Raw genomic sequence first — 20668 nt, 5'->3', positions numbered from 1 at the left:
TGGTGCTTCAAGAGTTTGGACACCCTACCCATCATAGTTGTACCCCTCTGCCCCTGCTCCCTGCTGTTTGTTGCAATTTAAAACCCTTTTCCATCTTTGGTTTAATTCAGCCACTCCTCTGACATTCCTCATTTGCCTCATCCAGTCTTCTCTTAAACACCTCCAGGGAAGGTGACTCCACCTGCACCATTTGCCTCACCACCACCGCCCCGGGCAGCCCATTCCAATGCCTGAGCTGGATTTTCTCCTTTGAACTTCTCCTGTATAACACCTGGTGGCTAGTTCAGGTGACCACTTGCTGACAGCTTTCACTTCCCTGGCCGCTCTGGTGGTCCTGCTTTTTCAGGCCCACAATGGCAAAGGCAGCTGAGATAAAATGCAGGTAACAGCTGTGGAGCCTTGCTGCTGCACAACAGACCTGCCTTACCCAGCCCTCATCACATCTGGATCATCTGTCTGAGAGATAATTTAGGCTCTCTCACTCTCCTTGGGACAGGGGCAGGGCACAAGCACGCTCACAACTTCAGACAGCTGAACCAGCTCAGAGTAATTCAAAGTCACAAGTGGGAACTGATTAAGAGATTCTAAACTCCAAACAAGCTGCCCTTTTGAAACTGAAAAAACATGCAAGTTCTCTTCCAGAAACTGTAACCCAGCTTTTACAGGAACAAAGTTTTAAATCAAGCCTTCACTTAGACAAGTGCAGCTTCCCCACAGGCCCTTCTCTGCTCTGCTGGGAAAGGAAAACCAAGTAGCCACTGCTACTTCAGTAGTACGGAGCTTCCCCTCATCACCACTTAGAGAACTGAGTTCCTCCTTTTGGGGATGAATAATTGGCATTTGTGCAAACACCACAAATAAGGAATCTCCTCATGACCTTTATTCCTCTTTAGTTTTGTAAGCAGTTGGGATTCAGTTAAACAAGGTCAAATTGCAACCCAATAAACGTTTTCTATTAAAAAGTATTTGGAGAGGACTTTCTACTGCAACACTTTCTACTAGCAAAACGTTCATTAAATATAGCAAATTTTTAAACAAGATTAATACAAAGCTGGTTGTTGAGATAGAAACCATCAGTAAAAGGATGTTATGCTAATAAAATCTGCAAACAGGAACTTAAAACTGTACAAAGCAGAGACCTTGTATGTAAGCAGAACAATGGCAGCAACCTATTTTTGATGCTATTGGAACCCCAGTGTAATCTTAAAATACCAAATGAAATAACTGAAAAACAGCATCAGAAACTGAAGTTAGTTACAGTCCTGTGGTTAAACCACTGAATTCAAAATAAAACACTCTTTAATCAATGACAAAACTACCACTGTGCTTTGTGTGTGTGAAATCAAATGGTTTAAACTTTGAGTGCCTTCATCCCAATTAAATGAATATTTAAGTGAAGTAATTTTTCCCTTCTCTGCAATGTTCTGCCAACTGAGTAATTTTTAGGCATGAAAGATGCTTTTGAACCACTTTAGGTGCACACCTGATACAGAACACATTCCTTTGTACAGCATTTTGATTTGAAGACTAAGGAAAATTATCAAGCACAGATCAATCAAGGGAAAAAACAGCAAATCACTTACAGAACTCTACCTCTTGCTTTAAAACAAGAAAAGCAGGGGAATTTACAATGTTTTTCTCACCTTGTTACCATATTACTTGACCACTTCTAAATAAGGATGAATGTGGTTAAGAGAGAAACCACTCCTCCCTACATTTGTAAAAATACTGAAGTACTTGGAGAACATTGGCACAGAAACTATATTACATGTACATTCACTTGTAAACATTTTTATGTAGCTTCAAACATAAAAATGCTGGTAATTTTACAGAATTCCATTAGGCATCACTCCCCGAATATGGTTACTTGTAAGAAAAAAATGATCTGTTAAGGTATTTTCATTTTGGAAGGTCATTTGTTGGCCACAGACCCCTGTGTACAATTTCAGTTCTTTACCACAAGGTATTTCATAACAGTGAGGAAGTGGTGCACAACCACCTGGAAAAGGTCAGGAGGTAACATCTAATTCCAATTTTAGTGATGATAACCACTGACCAAAGTACTTTTTACCTGCCTTTGCCTTTCCTTGTCTTTGTCTTCTGAAGCCCCCACAGTTTACTGCTGAACTGTTGATTAGCAATGACCAAATAGGAAATTGCAATTTGTACTGGAATCATCCGCCTTGCAAATCCACCATGGGGTCTCTTTACCCACTGTGCCTGAACAGGTACACGATTTGCTTATTGCATAAAGATCTGTAAGGGTTAATAAAATTCAGAAGAGAGTATCATCAGTGAGTGTGCTCCAGGATAAAGATAGGGATAATAGCAATCTAATCTAAGCTTTCCCACTTCAGTTTCAACCTCTGGAAGTCCAAGCATCATTTTTATGATGCTACAAGCTCAGTGACAAAATAACATCTGGCACAATAACTTTGGCAGAAAAGCTACGTGGACAAGAAAGTACTACAGAGTACAATCCAACCAAACAGAGCACTTGCCCTGACCCAGGCTCAAACCTGGTTGGGTCATGGAAAAAGTATGATTGCTGTCCCTCCCTACTTTTTAATTTAAAGTGCAGCTCTAGGAGAGCATTTCCCACTACATACAGTAAAAGGAATTTTGCAGTTTCTGTGGGTTGTAAAGTCTGGGCCCTGTAGTTACTTAAAACATTAAGATACCAGAGCGCTAAGGAGCCAAGGAAGTCAAAGAAATGCAAAAAAGAAATGCTGAGTTGAGCAATGGAGTTAGTGGTGGGGATTATCAAAATCTGTTCTTTTGTCTTGGCAAAGTATCAGCCACTCAGAGGGTTCCTAAAAAGTAGGTCTTATTCGCAGGAGCAGTCCACGTCCAGTGCTGCCCCGTCGCTGCCGCTGCAGCCATCCGGCCCCGGCGCGCAGCCCCCGCCCTCTGCGGCCTCCCCCGCAGGGCAGCCGGGCACGCTCTGGCTGAGGCACACCTGCCCAGCACTGTCACCAGTGTCACAGCTGGCAGGACACGTCCCCGCCGACGCCCCGTCGTGGTGGGCACCTCTGTCGATGGTCCCGGCTACCTCGTCTCCCAAGTCTATGACATCATCTGGCTGCTGTTCTGGATCAGGCTTGGCTGCTCCTGAGATTTGTGCTTCTAAGTTTCTCGTGTTCTCTTCAAACTCCTGCTTCTCCTGTGACCTTTGCTTCTCCCTAGTACTTAATTTAGCCTTTGTGGAATTCTTCATTTTTCTGTTGTGCATGTCTTCTTTGGAGAACCTCCAGTGAAACTACAAAAAGGGATTCAAATGTTAAAGACCATTAGAGGCAATATCACATGGACATCTACTTTCCTGAGTACACGTGTTTTGATCCGTTAGTTTTAATTCAAAGACAAAAGGGTTTGACCAGAAAGACCCAAGATTAAAATAAGTTGCCTGACCAAATCAGATGGCCTAAGATAATTTCTGCCCACACAGATATCTCTGTGACACAGAGGAAGGAGGACTCGATGCTTTCTGCTTCTGCTGTTGCATGTGCCTGGTGGGTCCTTCTCGACACTGTGTGGAAGGGAAGGATATGCAAAGCTGCGTAAGTGCAGAGAGAAGAAGCAATCCTATGGCGCTATTCCAGTGCTTTTCACCAGGTTAACAGCAGAACTAACACCACACCCACGACCATACCCAAACAGTAAAACATTCTGAACCATCTGTATGGATGTCTTTTGATGAGAAAGCATGAGGCTGCTACTTGCAGCACTCCCACAGGACTTGCCACAGCCACCATTTCAGAACTGTTTTAACTGCTACTAAAAAACAAAAAGGGAACTAGCGGCACCTTGAAATACTAATTTGACAGGTATAATGTATATAAAGGCTGACAAATATGTCAATATTATATCTGCTTTGTTTGTCAAAAAATAAATCAAGCTTCCCAAGGAAAGCCAGACTACAGAGTCATAGAATCACAGTATGGTTTGGACTGGAAGGACCTTAAAGGTAATCTAGTTCCAACTACCATGCCACGGGCAGAGATGACTCCTAGAAGATCATGTTGCTCCAAGTTCCATCTAACCTGGCCTTCAACACTGCCAGGGCGTGGGGCACCCACTACTTCTCTGGGCAACCTGTGCCAGTGTCTCACCATCCTCACAGTGAAGAACTTCCTTCTACCATCTAATCTAAACCTGCCCTCTTTCAGTTTGAAGCCATTCCCCTTGTCCTATTATTACACTTCCTGGCAAGGAGTGCCTTTGAGACTTCCCTACAGGCCCCCTTCAGGTACTGAAGGCTGCTCTGAGGTCTCCATGTGACCTTCTCTTCTCCAAGCTCAACAGCCCCAACTTTCTCGGCTTGTCTTCAGAGGAGAGGTGCTCCTGTCCTCTTCCCAACTTTGAGGCCTCTTCTGGACTTGCTCCATGGTTCCCAGCCACTGCTAAGTCATCCTACACAAGTTTGCTAAGTACCTCTGAATGGGCACAACCATATTTTCTGAGCAGTGTCAGTTGCTGATGGAAGCTCAGGAATGGTTTAGGAGGCAATATTTGGATGGCATAAATAATCTCATCAGGACATTCAGCAAACCTAGCCATGTTCAAAAAAGCAATTCTCTCCAGTGAAACTGGGTCTGTGCTGAAGTTGGCCAAAAGATTTTGTATCCATAAAATTTTGATCTATCTATTTATTCCTTAATCAAAAAGCTATTCAAAACTTACTAGATTACAAAGCTGGAACAATGTTCTTTCCTCCTGGTATGCAGACCTTAATGTAAAAGAGAAGGGGGAAAAAGGAAAGAAACTGGCTTTCACAAAACTCTTCTTGGTTTTACTTGAAGGAAGTTATCTTTCACTTCACTAGCACTGCAATTTAGAGAAAGAGGAATGATAACATCTCAGTTCTAGAGCTCAGCGGTTTAAAATTCAGACACCTGAGTTTTTTCCTCTTTGATTTGCAGAAGTGCTGGGCACCCACTAATCTACTTAACGCTCTCTTTGACAGAAGTTTAAGATCAGGGCCCTAAATGTGATAAAGACCCAGCTGTAGGAGACTTGGTGTGTGTGCGTGTGTGTACTCAGTCAGGTACTTACATCGTTATTTCACAAAAATGCATTCAGCCAGTTTCTGCTGAAATAAGCATCAGTTTTGTATAAAGTGAATGAACACTTGAATGAACCTCATCCCTGATTGAATATTACACTAATAGAAGTACTCTTCAGTGAAGAGACCACTCCTTGCATATTTCCTTTTCTGTTCCTCTGACTACCTTGAACAGCAGTTCGTTGATGTGGAAAGATAGGACAGAACATTTTCCATCAATGCAATATCCTTTTAATGTTATCATCCTATTTCCCTCCTCTGAGGGTTATCTATAAACATTTTAGACAAGCCACAGCTTAAGTTAAAAAAAATCCCTGATAGCTTGGGATGTTGTTGTCCTAGGTTACAATGTAAAATGTGCCCAAAGTATGTATTCTATCACCATCTACATGAAATGTTGTTGTGCACCACTGTTTCCTGTGCCCCCTCCCTCCAGACTATCTTCTGTTAATGGCCCATCAATACCGTCCTGCATGACTCATAGATAACTCTCCCCAGGAGCTATCTCTGTTTAATAGGCAATCAAGGACCCATTGCAAAACTGATAAAATGATATCAGTCCATTGTGAGATGCTCCGCCCAGGGGGAGGAGCCAAGCATTCCCACCTGGATATAATCGGGGCCTTGGGACAGCACAGGCAGCCTTACCCACTGGACTCCCAGAGGACAAGAGCTACCAGACCTTTCTGCAAGAACACTGCTTCAACAAGACCACTTCATCTGGACTGCCACCACCACGGTTTCAGGTTGTATTCTGACTCTGTCAGTGATCTTTTGTACCATTGCATGTGTTTTTATTTTACTTTTTTTTTTTTCCTCTCCTATTAAATTGTTTTTTCTGACTTGGAGTCTCTCGCTGGTTTTGCCTTCAAGCCAGCACATATATTTTGGCGCCCAACGTGGGGCAGGAGGTACTGAGAAAAGTCAGAATTACAATTTTGTAGTGAGGAAAAAAGAAACAGCTGTCCGCTATGATGCTCAACATGATTTCATATATCTTATACCTAGCTCTCTACATTTTCCCACACATGGGGCAGTATTTGCCGGTCTTAATGCTCATGTGTAGACCAGGGTATGGTACCAAAATTGCTGTATTGGTCTATTATGTTTATTGTATGATAACCTCTGAGGCAATGAGCATCATTCGGAATATATACTCTATTTTGTGTTCTTGTCCTGGTCCAGAATGCTACATCTGGGCTCTCAATAATCGCACCCAGCCCCTGTGGGGAGGGGTAAAGAATGATTTTTTCCAGTCTTTTAGGTATGGCACAGCAGTTTTCAAAAGTATTGAGTTCTCTCTAGGTGCCAAGGACAGCATAATATTGTTGTTAGTTCTGCTTTGCCTTCTCTGCACGGCCTGCACCATGTTTAGAAATCAAACACTACATGGGGTGGTGCAGCGTCTCCTTGAGGAGGAGGGAAAAAGAAACAAATGCAAAACAACGGCATCCGTGTCTACACAAACTGTCGTAGAGGAAACAGGAACCGCATCTATGCAGACTGTCACAGAAGAGAAAAGAACCAAAAACAAGGCAACAGTTTCTGCATCTACTCAGACCATCACAGAAGAGAAAGGAACCAAAAACAAAGCAACAGTTTCTGCATCTACTCAGACCATCACAGAGGAGAAAGGAACCAAAAACAAAGCAACAGTGTCAGTGTCTACACAAGCTGTCACAGAGGAGAAAGAAACCAAAAGTGCCATCAGCATCTCCACACAAACTGTCACCGAAGCAGAACAACCTAAACCAGTGGCAGTTGCCCCTGTTCAGAAGAAGAAATCAAAGAGCAAATCAGTCCGCATAATGACTGATGAGGATGTGGCAGGACCTTCGCACCCAGCAGAAGAGACAGAGCCAGAGATCATCACCCGCTCTCTATCCCTGGGTGAACTGCGTGACCTGCGGAGGGAATTCACCCGCCAGACAAACGAGTCCATCCTAACCTGGCTGCTCCGCATCTGGGACGCTGCAGCCAATGACACCATTCTGGATGGAAGTGAGGCCAGGCAACTGGGATCGCTGTCTCGGGATGTGGTCATTGACCAGGGGATCGGGAGAACCCAACAAACTCTCAGCCTCTGGCGGCGACTGCTAACAAGTGTGAGGGACAGATACCTTTGTAAAGAAGACCTCCAGGTGCACCAAGGAAAATGGAGCACAATGGAACAAGGTACCCGATGCCTGAGGGAATTGGCTGTACTGGAGATCATTTTCTCAGAAGACGAGAGATTTCCTAAAAGCCCAGATGATGTCCAGTGCACATCGCAGATGTGGTTGAGATTTGCACGGCTTGGACCAGAGATGTACTCCCGTTACCTGGCAACGCTGCAATGGAGGGAAGGTGAGGACAAGGTGGGCGTCTTGGTCAATAAACTAAGAATTTACGAGGATACTGTCACCGCCCCATTTCGTACCCATGTCTCATCCGTGGAAACAAGGCTGGCTGAGCAAGTCCGGAGCTTGATTGAAGAGGGCCATCAGAAACTAAAAAAGGAACTTAAGGAAGAAATTTACCACATCTCGCCAGAACCAACAAGAGTCTCTGCCATTAGGAGCAGGTACCCACCAGCCAGGGAGAGAGCATACACTCCACGGGGTAACCTCTGGTCTTTTCTTCGGGAACATGGAGAAGACATGAGGAATTGGGATGGAAAACCCACCTCCTCCTTAGCAGCCCGGGTACGTGAACTGAAGAGAGAGACACCTACCACGAAGAGCTCATCTAGAGCCAACATTGCTCCAGTCTCAAAGGCACAGAACCCCAGACAGTATAAGAAGAATGATATGACTGATCCACTTGAAGGGACCTCAGGAACATATTTACAGGAAGAAAGCAACGTGTACCATGACCAGGAATAGGGGGGCCCTGCCTCTAGCCAGGTAGAGGAAAGGGACAATCGGATCTATTGGACTGTGTGGATCCGATGGCCTGGCACATCTGACCCACAAAAATATACGGCTTTGGTTGACACTGGTGCCCAATGTACCCTGATGCCATCAAGGTATGTAGGAACAGAATCCATTTCTATTTCTGGAGTGACAGGAGGGTCCCAGCAGCTGACTGTATTGGAGGCCGAAGTGAGTTTAACCGGGAATGGATGGCAAAAACACCCCATCGTGACTGGCCCAGAGGCCCCATGCATCCTTGGCATAGACTACCTCAGAAATGGATACTTCAAAGATCCAAAAGGATATCGCTGGGCTTTTGGGATAGCTGCTGTAGAGACAGAAGACATCAGACAACTGAGTACCTTGCCTGGTCTCTCAGATGACTCCTGTGCTGTGGGACTACTAAGAGTTGAAGAACAACAGGTACCAATCGCCACAACAACAGTACACCGACGGCAATACCGCACCGACAGAGACTCTGTGACTCCTATCCATGAGATGATTCGGAAACTGGAGAGCCAAGGGGTGGTCAGCAAGGCTCGTTCACCTTTCAACAGCCCTATATGGCCAGTGCGTAAGTCCAGTGGAGAATGGAGACTGACTGTGGATTACCGTGCTCTGAATGAAGTCACCCCACCACTAAGTGCTGCTGTGCCAGACATGTTGGAGCTTCAGTACGAGCTAGAGTCCAAGGCAGCAAAGTGGTATGCGACCATTGATATTGCCAATGCCTTCTTCTCCATTCCTTTGGCAGCAGAGTGCAGGGCCCAGTTTGCCTTCACCTGGAAGGGCATACAGTACACCTGGAACCGACTGCCCCAGGGGTGGAAACACAGCCCCACCATCTGCCATGGACTGATCCAGACTGCACTGGAAAAAGGTGAGGCTCCTGAACATTTACAGTACATTGATGACATCATTGTATGGGGGAACACAGCAGGGGAAGTCTTTGAGAAAGGAGAAAAGATCATCCAGATTCTGCTGAAAGCTGGTTTTGCCATTAAGCGAAGTAAAGTGAAGGGACCGGCCCAAGAAATCCAGTTCCTGGGAGTAAAGTGGCAAGATGGACGGCGGCAGATTCCCACTGAGGTCATCAATAAGATCATCGCCATGTCCCCACCGACCAGCAAGAAGGAGACACAAGCTTTCCTAGGCGCCATAGGTTTCTGGAGGATGCACATTCCTGAGTACAGCCAGATTGTGAGCCCTCTCTACCTGGTCACCCGCAAGAAGAACGATTTCCACTGGGGCCCTGAACAGCAGCAAGCCTTTGCCCAGATCAAGCAGGAGATCGCTCATGCGGTAGCCCTTGGCCCAGTGAGGACGGGACCAGAGGTGAAGAACGTGCTCTACTCAGCAGCCGGGAACAATGGCCTGTCTTGGAGTCTTTGGCAGAAGGTGCCTGGGGAGACTCGGGGCCGACCACTGGGATTCTGGAGCCGAAGCTACAGAGGATCTGAAGCCAACTACACTCCCACAGAGAAGGAAATCTTAGCCGCCTATGAAGGACTTCAAGCTGCCTCAGAAGTAATTGGCACTGAAACGCAGCTGCTTTTGGCACCTCGACTACCAGTGCTGGGATGGATGTTCAAGGGAAAGGTTCCTTCCACGCATCATGCCACTGACACCACATGGAGCAAATGGATTGCCCTCATCACACAGCGCGCCCGTATTGGAAACCCGAATCGCCCTGGGATTCTAGAAATTATAACTAACTGGCCTGAAGGTGAGACTTTTGGACTATCTTTTGAAGAAGAGGAAGAACAAGTGACACGTGCCGAGGAAGCCCCACCGTATAACGAGCTACCAGAGACTGAAAGACAATATGCCCTTTTCACTGACGGTTCCTGCCGAATTGTAGGCGCTAACCGGAAATGGAAGGCTGCAGTATGGAGCCCCACACGACGAGTTGCACAAGCTACTGAAGGACAAGGTGGATCAAGTCAAATTGCAGAACTTAAAGCCATCCAGCTAGCTTTAGATATTGCCGAACGAGAGAAGTGGCCAAGACTCTATCTCTACACCGACTCGTGGATGGTAGCTAATGCTCTGTGGGGATGGCTGAACCGCTGGAAAAAGGCCAATTGGCAGCGCAGAGGGAAACCCATCTGGGCTGCTGAGATTTGGCAAGACATCGCCGCCCGAGTAGAGAAGCTGACCGTTAAGGTTCGACACGTGGACGCACATGTGTCCAAGAGTCAGGCTAATGAAGAGCATCACAACAACGAGCAGGTGGACAAAGCCGCCAAGGTGAAAGTATCACAGGTGGATCTAGACTGGCAACACAAGGGAGAAGTATTCTTAGCCCGTTGGGCCCATGATGCGTCTGGTCATCAGGGGAGAGATGCAACATACCGATGGGCCCGTGACCGAGGGGTGGACCTTACTATGGACAACATCTCACAGGTCATCCACAACTGTGAGACCTGCGCTGCAATCAAACAGGCCAAGCGGGTAAAGCCTCTGTGGTACGGTGGACGATGGTTGAAGTACAGGTATGGGGAGGCCTGGCAGATTGACTACATCACCCTTCCCCAAACCCGCCAAGGCAAGCGCTATGTGCTAACTATGGTGGAAGCCACCACTGGATGGTTAGAGACCTACCCTGTACCTCATGCTACTGCTCGGAATACTATCTTAGGCCTTGAAAAGCAGGTCTTGTGGAGACATGGCACTCCTGAGAGAATCGAGTCAGACAATGGGACCCATTTCAAGAACAGCCTTATAAACACCTGGGCTAGAGAACATGGCATTGAATGGATATATCACATCCCTTATCATGCACCAGCTGCCGGGAAAGTTGAACGGTGCAATGGGTTACTTAAGACTACCCTGAAGGCGCTCGGTGGGGGGACTTTCAAAAATTGGGAACTGAACTTAGCAAAGGCCACCTGGATGGTCAACACTCGAGGGTCAATCAATCGAGCTGGTCCTGCCCAGTCTGAACCCTTGCACACAGTGGATGGAGATAAAGTCCCTGTGGTACACATGAAAGGCATTTTAGGAAAAACTGTTTGGATTAATCCCACATCAAGCAAAGGCAGACCCATCCGTGGGATTGTTTTTGCTCAAGGACCTGGTTCCACTTGGTGGGTAATGCAGAAAGATGGGGAAACCCGTTGTGTACCACAGGGAGACCTAATTTTAAGTGAGAACTGAGTGTAGGGTTTCATTCTGTATATGTGTATATTTATCTATCTAGCTGTAAGAATGTATTAATTTAGGTATAATGTAGATGGTCATAGAATAAGGGGTGGATTATGTCCTAGGTTACAATGTAAAATGTGCCCAAAGTATGTATTCTATCACCATCTACATGAAATGTTGTTGTGCACCACTGTTTCCTGTGCCCCCTCCCTCCAGACTATCTTCTGTTAATGGCCCATCAATACCGTCCTGCATGACTCATAGATAACTCTCCCCAGGAGCTATCTCTGTTTAATAGGCAATCAAGGACCCATTGCAAAACTGATAAAATGATATCAGTCCATTGTGAGATGCTCCGCCCAGGGGGAGGAGCCAAGCATTCCCACCTGGATATAATCGGGGCCTTGGGACAGCACAGGCAGCCTTACCCACTGGACTCCCAGAGGACAAGAGCTACCAGACCTTTCTGCAAGAACACTGCTTCAACAAGACCACTTCATCTGGACTGCCACCACCACGGTTTCAGGTTGTATTCTGACTCTGTCAGTGATCTTTTGTACCATTGCATGTGTTTTTATTTTACTTTTTTTTTTTCCTCTCCTATTAAATTGTTTTTTCTGACTTGGAGTCTCTCGCTGGTTTTGCCTTCAAGCCAGCACAGTTGTATGTGCAGAATATTCAGCAATTTTTAATCAAATGCTTGGGTTGGCATCTTTGAGGTGACACAACAACCACTTAGAGATGTTGAACCAGTCTTACATCCCTTTACAGAATTATAATCAAGGTGTGTCATCCTTCCTTGACCTTTGGTATGAAAATGTGCTGTAGTGATTCTTGCCCTCAAAAATGCCTGTATATTTAACACTGCCAACGAGTGAGTCCTTTGTTTTGTCAACCAGACATTGTTAGATTAAGTTTTTACAACCCGGAATGAAACAAAACTTAAACAAAGTTTTAAGTCATCTGGATGGTATGTATGTGTTATTATAATACAAGAAATCAGCATCATACTTCTTTCTCTATTTGAGGATGAACAACCACATATGGGTTCCCATCCCTTCCACTAAAACCACACACAGTGGTAGGAAAAAAATGACCAAATACAGGCTCTAACAGTCACCCCAAGATCCCTTTAATCACCTGAAAACAAAGAGAGAAAACGAGGGAAATGGGCTTTGTAACAAGTTCACACAATATTCTGGGCTCCAGCTTTGCTAATGAGAGAGGGTAAATCCTAAATCAGTCACACTCCCAGCAGTTCTCTCCTGCTTCAGTCAGTTCAAACACTTCCCTGGTCTGCACCATATCAAAAAGACAACTTTCACAAAACCAGGCTCCAAAACAGTGAGGGCTTCACAGATGAAAACTATCTGCAATTATCTAAACTCTTAGATAAAATACTTCTGGTGCTCAGCTCTGTGTTTCTGATCTCCTGCCGCAGCTCAACTCTGCATGGCCTCGAGCGTCCACTCCTTCAGGTAACATTGGGCTGGCAGCACTCACCAAAGCCCACAGAACCAGAACAAAAATGAGGCTGCATTAGTCAGCAACCTCACTGTCACATGGCTCCAGAGATCTTTTCCATACTTCATCTGGCTTTCCTGATCCCTTGCATACTGCAAGAGCAAGGCAAATTTCACCACTGTAGGAAGGCCATCATTTTCTCAGTTTCCAGTTCCTGTACTTCTCTCTCCAGCTGTATGGTATGACAGGTTTGGGCAGGGGATCCCACAGCTGTGTCTTTAAAAATGGAAGTGGGAATACATACATGCATCAACATCCATACATCATTAGCTGTCAGCCTTTGGATAATTTAGCTAGATTCTAGAGGCTTTTCTTGGTTAAATTACAACAGAACACACAACAGAAACACCAGCAATTGTGCCAGGTTCTACCAAAACAGAGAGAGAGAGAAAAAATGAAAAACAGCATGAGAGAGCAATTTAAACAGAAAATACAGGAAGTGGGTGAGAGAAAATAGAATTAGTTCCACCTTACAGGTACTGAACATGAGAGAATTTTAGGTCTAAATGGAGGCTTATGGCTGGTTTACATGAAGAAAAACCTGCATTTCTTATGCTGCTGTGAGTTCAACAGAGAATGAAATCTAGGAGCTTTGACATCATTTGAGCATCTTTTGTTTCTTTCATTTGAACAGTCCCATTCCTTGTGTCTCGCTAGTGTATCGCAGAAACATTGAATAGGCCATTTCACTTCTATGGGAAATCAATTTCAATATAAAAATACCACCAGCAAAATCCAAAGAAACCAGAAACTCAAGGTTATTTACCTTAGATTCTTTCTTCTTTGCTTTCTGGGGCAAAGAAGGTCTCTGAAGAAATACAATTTGCTTTGTAGATAAATTCCCCTCCCTGAAAAGAAACAAATGCACACTCCTGAGAATGAATTAAATTCACATCCAGCATCATCCAAAGCAAAAATCCATCTCAGTCATTTATTTCTGCAGGTCAAAGAAGAACAAAATGAAGAATGATCCTCACATTGCCTGTCCCTGGTGTCTCTGAGCAGCCTGGTATTTTGGGGGGCAGGGAGAGGGGAATGTTCAGACTGATAGAGCCTGTCAGCCTGTAACACAGTTTTGCTGAATGTTTTAGCATTAGTGTGTAAACACAGAATAAATTGTTTGGAACAGAAGGGAAGAAACCCAAGAGCCCCAGTGCCTGTGTCTCAGCAACACTGGAGTGTTCCTTCCCTCCCTCCTGGGGCACGGATCTGGAATGGGGGCAGGTGTTCCCTGTAGGTCTAGAGCATGGCAGGAGGAACAACCACCAGTTGGGTGCCCTTCTGCACTGACCTCTGTTACTCAAGGTATTAGGGGGATATAGAAAGCTGGAAGAGAAAGAAAATTATATCTATCTAACTATCTATCTCTCTATATATGTATCTTTAAGAGTCAGGGATTACAAATCCTAACTGTGATTTTCTATTCGTTCTTATATTTAAACATTTATGTAAAACTTAAGTACAGTTTTTCCCTCAACACAGATGGCCTTTTACTTTTTAGGTTTTTATGTGTAGGAGTAGTCTTCATCCAAATCTCATAAAGAGCTGGGCATATTTTTACACTTTTAAAATAAAAAATCGTGACTGATTATATTGGTGTATATATACATATAAATATATCCCTGACCAGTGAAAATTCAGAAAACACCATCTTCATGATTAACCAGTGGTATGATTATTTTTGCCCAGTTATGAAGATTATTTTTAAGTGATTTGCATTTATATGTAAAAACTCAGAACAGAAATAATAGCAAATAGAATTATTATATCTGCACACAAGGCAGTATACTAGAGTAGTGACACACTAATGTCACAGGGTTCTGCTCAGCTAGACTGTATCAACAGCATTAGACAGACATACTGTTAAGAATAAAATTACATTTTTTCAGCTAGATAACATCTCACTTCAAATATTATCACACATTTTGTCTTTGCTGTAAAGGTTGTTACTAGAAGATCTAGAGCAGGAATTTTACAGTCATGGAGCATACAGAGAGGCAGAAACAACACCCAGAAAATTCATGCAGAAACCACATTGCCATCTTGCAGTCTTTCTGCCCACCAGATGTGCTTCCTGCCACATGTGGTTTGTGATGCTCCAAAAACCCTGAGAACAGCTGCAGCAGGCCTTGCAAGGAAGTCCACACTGGCTGCACAGGGAATTGCTTCTGCAGACTGCAGTGCTTGTACAGCAACTTCCCTGGCCAAAAGGCAGCACCCACCCCTCCCTACCTGTTTGTCTTCACAATGGGAGTGGGAAGCACGCATGTCAGCTGCCAGCCGTACATGGCAAGGGAATTCAGCAGCGGAACGTAATCTGTCTGCACTTCAACTCCCTGGGGAAGGAAAAGCAACAGTTGGCATCATCACTTGGAGTGTGACATTCAGCTCGACACCAAAAAAAACCCCCAAGAAAAAAATACACGTGTGGGTTTTCTCAGAGGGAGAAAGGGGTTTTGCACACTGAAGTGGGTCATGTTTTATGTTCAGCTAGGCAGGAAAGAAAACGTTCAAAAACATGAGACAAATGACCGACCGCCCATACATGCCAAACTGTTAAAGGAGTTTGTTTAAAATGGTAAACATCTGTGATCTTGTTCTTGCACTGCCTGACTCACCCTTCTAGCTTTAGATTGTTCCAGATCTGAACAGGATAAATTCGTTGTACGTTATCAATTATCTCTTCCCAAGAAAAATTACGTTCAAGTAGTTAAAAAATGACAGCGTTGCTTTGCTCGGATTCTGCGCTTGTCTAAGCTTCAGCAAATCTGGAATATCTGCACTGAAATCAGTCGTGCTACTCTACCATGATCAAAAGGATCAAAAGGAAAATAGCCAACAACAGCAACAAAAAATGTAAGTACGAGTCTGTTCCTTTTATCGCCCACAAATACGCATCGCTGCCTTCTTATTTTGAATCAGGAAATCTGTGGGCGAGACAAAAAGCTTTGCCTTTCAGTGCAGGAGTCTGGCTCCTGCTGCACAAGTACCCAGCAGAGCCTTGCTCATTCCCTTTCAACTAAATGGCAGACCCTGCAATCCACACAGAAAGAACCACTGGTGGTTTCAACTAAGATTATTCCAGTGAGGTGTCTAATTACAAGACTGCCAGTAATTTAATGAATAGATGCCACAGCATATTTACTAGCTTTTAATTTTAATAAACACAAAGTAGACAAATGCTAACTACTAGTCTCTACAAATATAACTAAATTTGATTGGAATAACAATTACATTTGCCAAAAAGCTCAAGCACTTACACTGGTTTCACGTGCACATAAGGATTTTTAACTGCCAATTCGCAACACTGGGGAAGGCACAATAGTTTTGCAGCTCCAGAAAATCCATTTATTCCACAGTAATGAAATAGTCATTTGATCAGAACTAATCCAAATCCTGCTGTAGTTATTTCAAGGTATTTTAGTGAATTCCAATCTCAGCTGTTCCTTTCTTCTAACGAATGTAATTTAGGTCACTTATATCTTCATAACTGAATGGCTGCCTGCCTACACCTATTAAAAACCTGATCATGACTACAAGTGCAAATAGCTGAAGAAGCTGTATCAGTCCTGCTTAAAAGGAAAATGTTTAGAATCTCTATCCCAGAAAGTGCCTGCAAGAGAACACTACTAATGTTACTTCTGCACAGAGGTTTGTGGGGGCTTAGAGAGGTAGTGCTACTTTAAAACATCACCCTGACAAACGGGAATTTGTAACTCGGAGAGGAATGAGACACCCTGCGAGAGGGAGCCAATACCACATGGCCCTTAACTCCTGTCCACTGAAGCAATCAGGACTCATCCTGCAGCTGTGATCATGGTAGAGTCAGAGTCTCCTTTGACTCCCATTTCCCTCTGGAACACAGGTATTTGTGCTCTCTTTCCAGTTTTTAAAATAGACTGTCCAAGGGCAATGGAAAAAGCCTTTAAGATGTAATGTCTCAAAAAGACATATTAATCACACACTGAGATTTATGAGATTGGTCAACAATGCCTGCAAAAAATAAAAGATGAAAATATGTAATGTGATGATTAAGGTCAGAGCATCCACCATCACAAGCTCTTCACGAGGTGCCACATAAAAGGACCTGTCTAAAATATTCCCTCCATCAAACAGTGCTTGCAGAGTAAAAACCAGGAGTTCACTCACTTAGAGGAGGGAAGGAGATCAGGAAAGACTGGTACAGCAGAGCTTGTCTGTGCCCTGAGGAGCATCTTGTGTTGTAAAGAGGATTTCTATTTTGAATTCATTGCCTAAGGTAGGTGATTAGCAGGGAGAACCTTCTTCTTGCATCAGGATGTGCAACAAATGTCAGAAATCAGAGGGAGATTATGGCAATGAGGAAGGACATCAATACCACACAGAGCTCATTTGGCTGCTGTAGAAGCCGGATTGTTTCAGGGACATGCCATCACTCCTGCCACAGCCCCCTGTCCCTGGAGGCTCTGAGCAGCGAAGACAGGGCTGGCTTTGGACCTGTCTGACTTGTCAGGATCAAGCATCATCTGCAGCAGATGATGGTGTATTTCACAACCCAGTGGTGCAGAAAGGAAACAAGAAGGTAAGCACATTCAAAAGTTACCAGAAAATAAATTTAAGTAAATTAGGCCTAAAAAATGGGGGTTCTTAGGTCTAGCAGTGTAACAAAATCAAAAACAATCAACCTATTTAAAGAATTCTACACAGTTGTTACAAAAAGGTGACCTGTTTTCCCATGTGCCCGTACCCAACACCCCAGTGTGCCTGTCTGGGCTGTGTGGAGGCAGAAGTGTGTACATGATGCAGAGCTGTTCCCCCCTCTGAGCTCCTCAGGCCCTTAAACAAGCTCCCTCCAACTCCACGATGCTTCGCTGCAGTCAGACACTGCACCTCATCTCCAGGTCCTTGGGGAATAGACTATTCCCAATAATTGGCTGAGTTTGAAGATGACAGACAAGAAGAAGGAGTCACTCCAAAATAAACAGGTTAATCCACATGGGCTTCAAACTGCCAGCTTACAAATACAGATAATTGAAGCCTTTTTTAAGACCACAAAAAATAATTTCTCCCTCCCCCTCCTGAATCATCGGCTGTAATTGTAACCCACGACTGGTATTTGTTTGCCAGCAGGAGTCACAGTTATACAGACCTTTAATTGGTGTCATATTAAATGCTTTCTAAAGCAAAAATGCTTCTAAACAAACAATACACTGGGGGATGGGTGCAGAGGAAAAAAGCCATCTTGTATTCGTTTTATAGTTAATACAGCCATTATTTTATCTACTGTTATTAGAGACAGTAGAAATGAAATTTCAAACACACCATTCCCTCAAATAAAAGTGCAATGCACTTTCTAACTAACAAATACTGGATTTGAACACCAGTAAAAGTAGAAAAAAAAGTGCCAGAGCACTCCTGAAAAAGAAGTGTTCAAACAATGCATCTCAAACTGGAAGACATTTCATTCACTGGAAGGGTGGAAAATTTTAATTAACTTGCTTCCCACTCTCCTGTGGATGATAAGTAATCTCTGATCACACCTTGAGTGTCAAGAAGCCAGAGCACACTGAGGTAGGATTTCCTTGACTTGTATCACATGAAAAGAATTTTTTTTATTTGTAGTTGTATTGTTTGTTTCCAGCATTTTTTCCTTTCACAGTTGCTTCTGCTCATTAGGGGAAAAAAAAAAAAAAAAGATAAAAAAAATTATAATAATAATATCTAGGGCAAGACACACAAACAACTGCATTAACAATTTTTCTTTTCTTTCCCGCCCCTACTGCAGCAATTTTAACCACAGCAAGAAAATAAACAAGACAACTACTAAGCTCTTGTGAGACAGAAGTTTTTCAGAAATCATTCTTTCCTGGGCTAAGTGAATGCGATTTAGTTACAAGGCTGCTATGGATTGTCACTATTTAATATTTTTTCCAACATGGATTAGAGAGTGGTAGATTGAAAATCCCATTAAATAAATCTTAATAAAATCTTTATCGGCAAATCCTAACAGACTGCGTACCAAAATCTACTGACAGATGGCAAAGAGGATGGGAAGTAAAAAACAAACCAAGTTGCTTTGAAAGTGAAACCTACTGTTTGTTGCAGAAAATGGGCACTGCATTCAAACCCAGCTCCGTACACAAAATAGAGGGGAGAGCCCATGAGGGCGGCATCACACACCTCCAGCCAAGGCTGGCTACCAGTCTCCAGCTCTGCCAAAGCTTTGCTGTCCCTGGGCACTGAAGGGAGGAAATGGAAGTGGCAAAGGCAAGACTTGCACCATAGTGGAAAAGAAAGAAAATGCAGTGAGAGAAATTTCTGCATTATTCTGCATTTCTGGACTATGCAAGAATGACCCAGTAAAAGCGTGCTGCAAAAAACGTTCACAGTAACACAGCTGACAGGAGGCTTAAATTCAAGCTCATAATTTGTCAATTATTTGCCTTTTTCCTTTTCAGACTTCTTCCAAGAGGTAATTTCTGCTGACAGTGTAACAGTATTGAACCATTAAAAACATTTATTGGAAGCGAAAGAGAAGTTTCACAAATGCTTCAGCAATAAAATGTTGGACTTTGTTCTTCTAGTATTGAGCTGCTCCTGAATTTCCAAGTGTAACACACCACTGCACCTTGCTGCCAGATACTTGCTACACATCCATTAGCTGTGGAGCAAGGGGCTGTGGGATGGTTCCTGCATCCTTGGAAAACACCAGTTGCTTTGGGAAGCAGATGGGTCACTGACCAACAAGGAGCAGTTGCCAAATGGGGACCTCACTGGAAAGGTAATAGGGAAAAAAAAAAAAGTAATAAATAAATCCACAGGCAGGATTTTCCCTCAATCTTCTGGGCATATGTAATTTAGAGTTATTTACAATTACTAATATAGATGTGAATTCCTGCAATGTGAAATATTTTGGAGAATTTAATAAGGCTGTACCACTATATGAGGCAGCATCTTGTTAAGAGAGTTTGTGTAATTCAGATGTATCCAGTCAAAATTTCAGTACACTCACGTGCTGCTGAGCAGCATTCAGAGCTGGCTCCACATCTTGGGTAAAATTAAAACAACAACCAAAAAACAATGCCCACAATGCCTGCTTCTCTCAGTGATTTCTGTGGATGCAAATCCTGTTTCCTAGCGTGTAGAAAGATCCTGATACTGCATGAACCTAACAGAGAAGTACATGCACAGCAACACAATTCTGCACTTACAGAAGCACAGGGTCAGCACCAAAGCTGGACAGTCTGAATGTGTTGACACAGAGAGTTCTCCACACAGAAAACACAGAAACATCCTATGAAATGTGTTGAATTCATCACTGCACAGACAACGTACATATGATGGGACAGCTCCACTTAACTGTCCATGAAACACAAGAACCAAATATGAACTAGCAATCCATCATTACACCTTCGTAAATAACTCAAGAATTTCACAATTACTGCAACACTTAAAGTGTGCCTGAAGGTGAGCATTGATTGTACTGTTCGTTCATCAGCTCTCTGGGGGGAAGAAAAGCAACAGAAAAAACCACTACCTGAGAACTTACACACCCCAGCGTGCCCTACATACTCAGCTTAATCATCCCCAGGCAGCTTCCCCGACACAAATCCCTTTGGTTATAATTTATTCCCAAACAACATGTGGCTTTTACCAAAAGCCTTTGTGCACCACTCCCCAGTTATGCAAGTAATGATCTATTTCCATGCAAGCACTGCAGCTGCAGCCGACACCCTCCACTGCCAGTGCCTCACAGCGCAGGAAGGCGAGCACTGCGCTGCCCCTCGGCCGCAGGCGGCTCTGTGTGCGGCGCCAGCACCCGCTCCCGTGGCCCTCAACATCCTCACACAGAGGCACCACCCAGGGCACCACTGCCCAGCTGGAGTCAGCTGCTGAGCAAAAGAAACGTGTGCCCTGCGTGGTTTTATAGGAAGCATAAAGGAAGACTGAAATACTTTTCCTCAGCTTGTTCTCAAGTGAGAAGTTTAGATCTGGGATGTTCACTTTTCCTTTGACAATTTTGTGGATGAGCAGAGAACTAAATCTTAGAAAACTGTGA

At 44.0% G+C, this 20668-nt stretch overlaps 1 protein-coding gene across 2 annotated transcripts in view; it reads right to left on the bottom strand.

Moving 5' to 3' along the window:
• Nucleotides 1-858: 858 nt before the first annotated feature.
• Nucleotides 859-20668, bottom strand: part of RFTN1 (raftlin, lipid raft linker 1) — a 103101-nt gene continuing 83291 nt past the window's right edge. The window contains exons 8-10 of one of the 2 annotated variants that reach the window (XM_040081528.1): nt 14863-14966; nt 13397-13478; nt 859-3259 (exon numbers count right to left, since the gene is read on the bottom strand). In XM_040081528.1, the coding sequence (XP_039937462.1) occupies nt 2828-3259; nt 13397-13478; nt 14863-14966 (618 nt within the window). In that variant the 3' untranslated portion in view covers nt 859-2827. Of the gene's footprint in view, nt 3260-12571; nt 12847-13396; nt 13479-14862; nt 14967-20668 lie in introns of those variants that run through there. The other variant, XM_040081539.1, reaches the window with a different exon arrangement.

This window comes from Hirundo rustica, chromosome 1, assembly GCF_015227805.2.
Source record: "Hirundo rustica isolate bHirRus1 chromosome 1, bHirRus1.pri.v3, whole genome shotgun sequence".
In the NCBI taxonomy this organism is placed as follows: domain Eukaryota; kingdom Metazoa; phylum Chordata; class Aves; order Passeriformes; family Hirundinidae; genus Hirundo; species Hirundo rustica.
The sequence above is the reverse complement of the archived record's forward strand: the minus strand, read 5'-3'. Positions and strand labels throughout refer to the sequence as shown.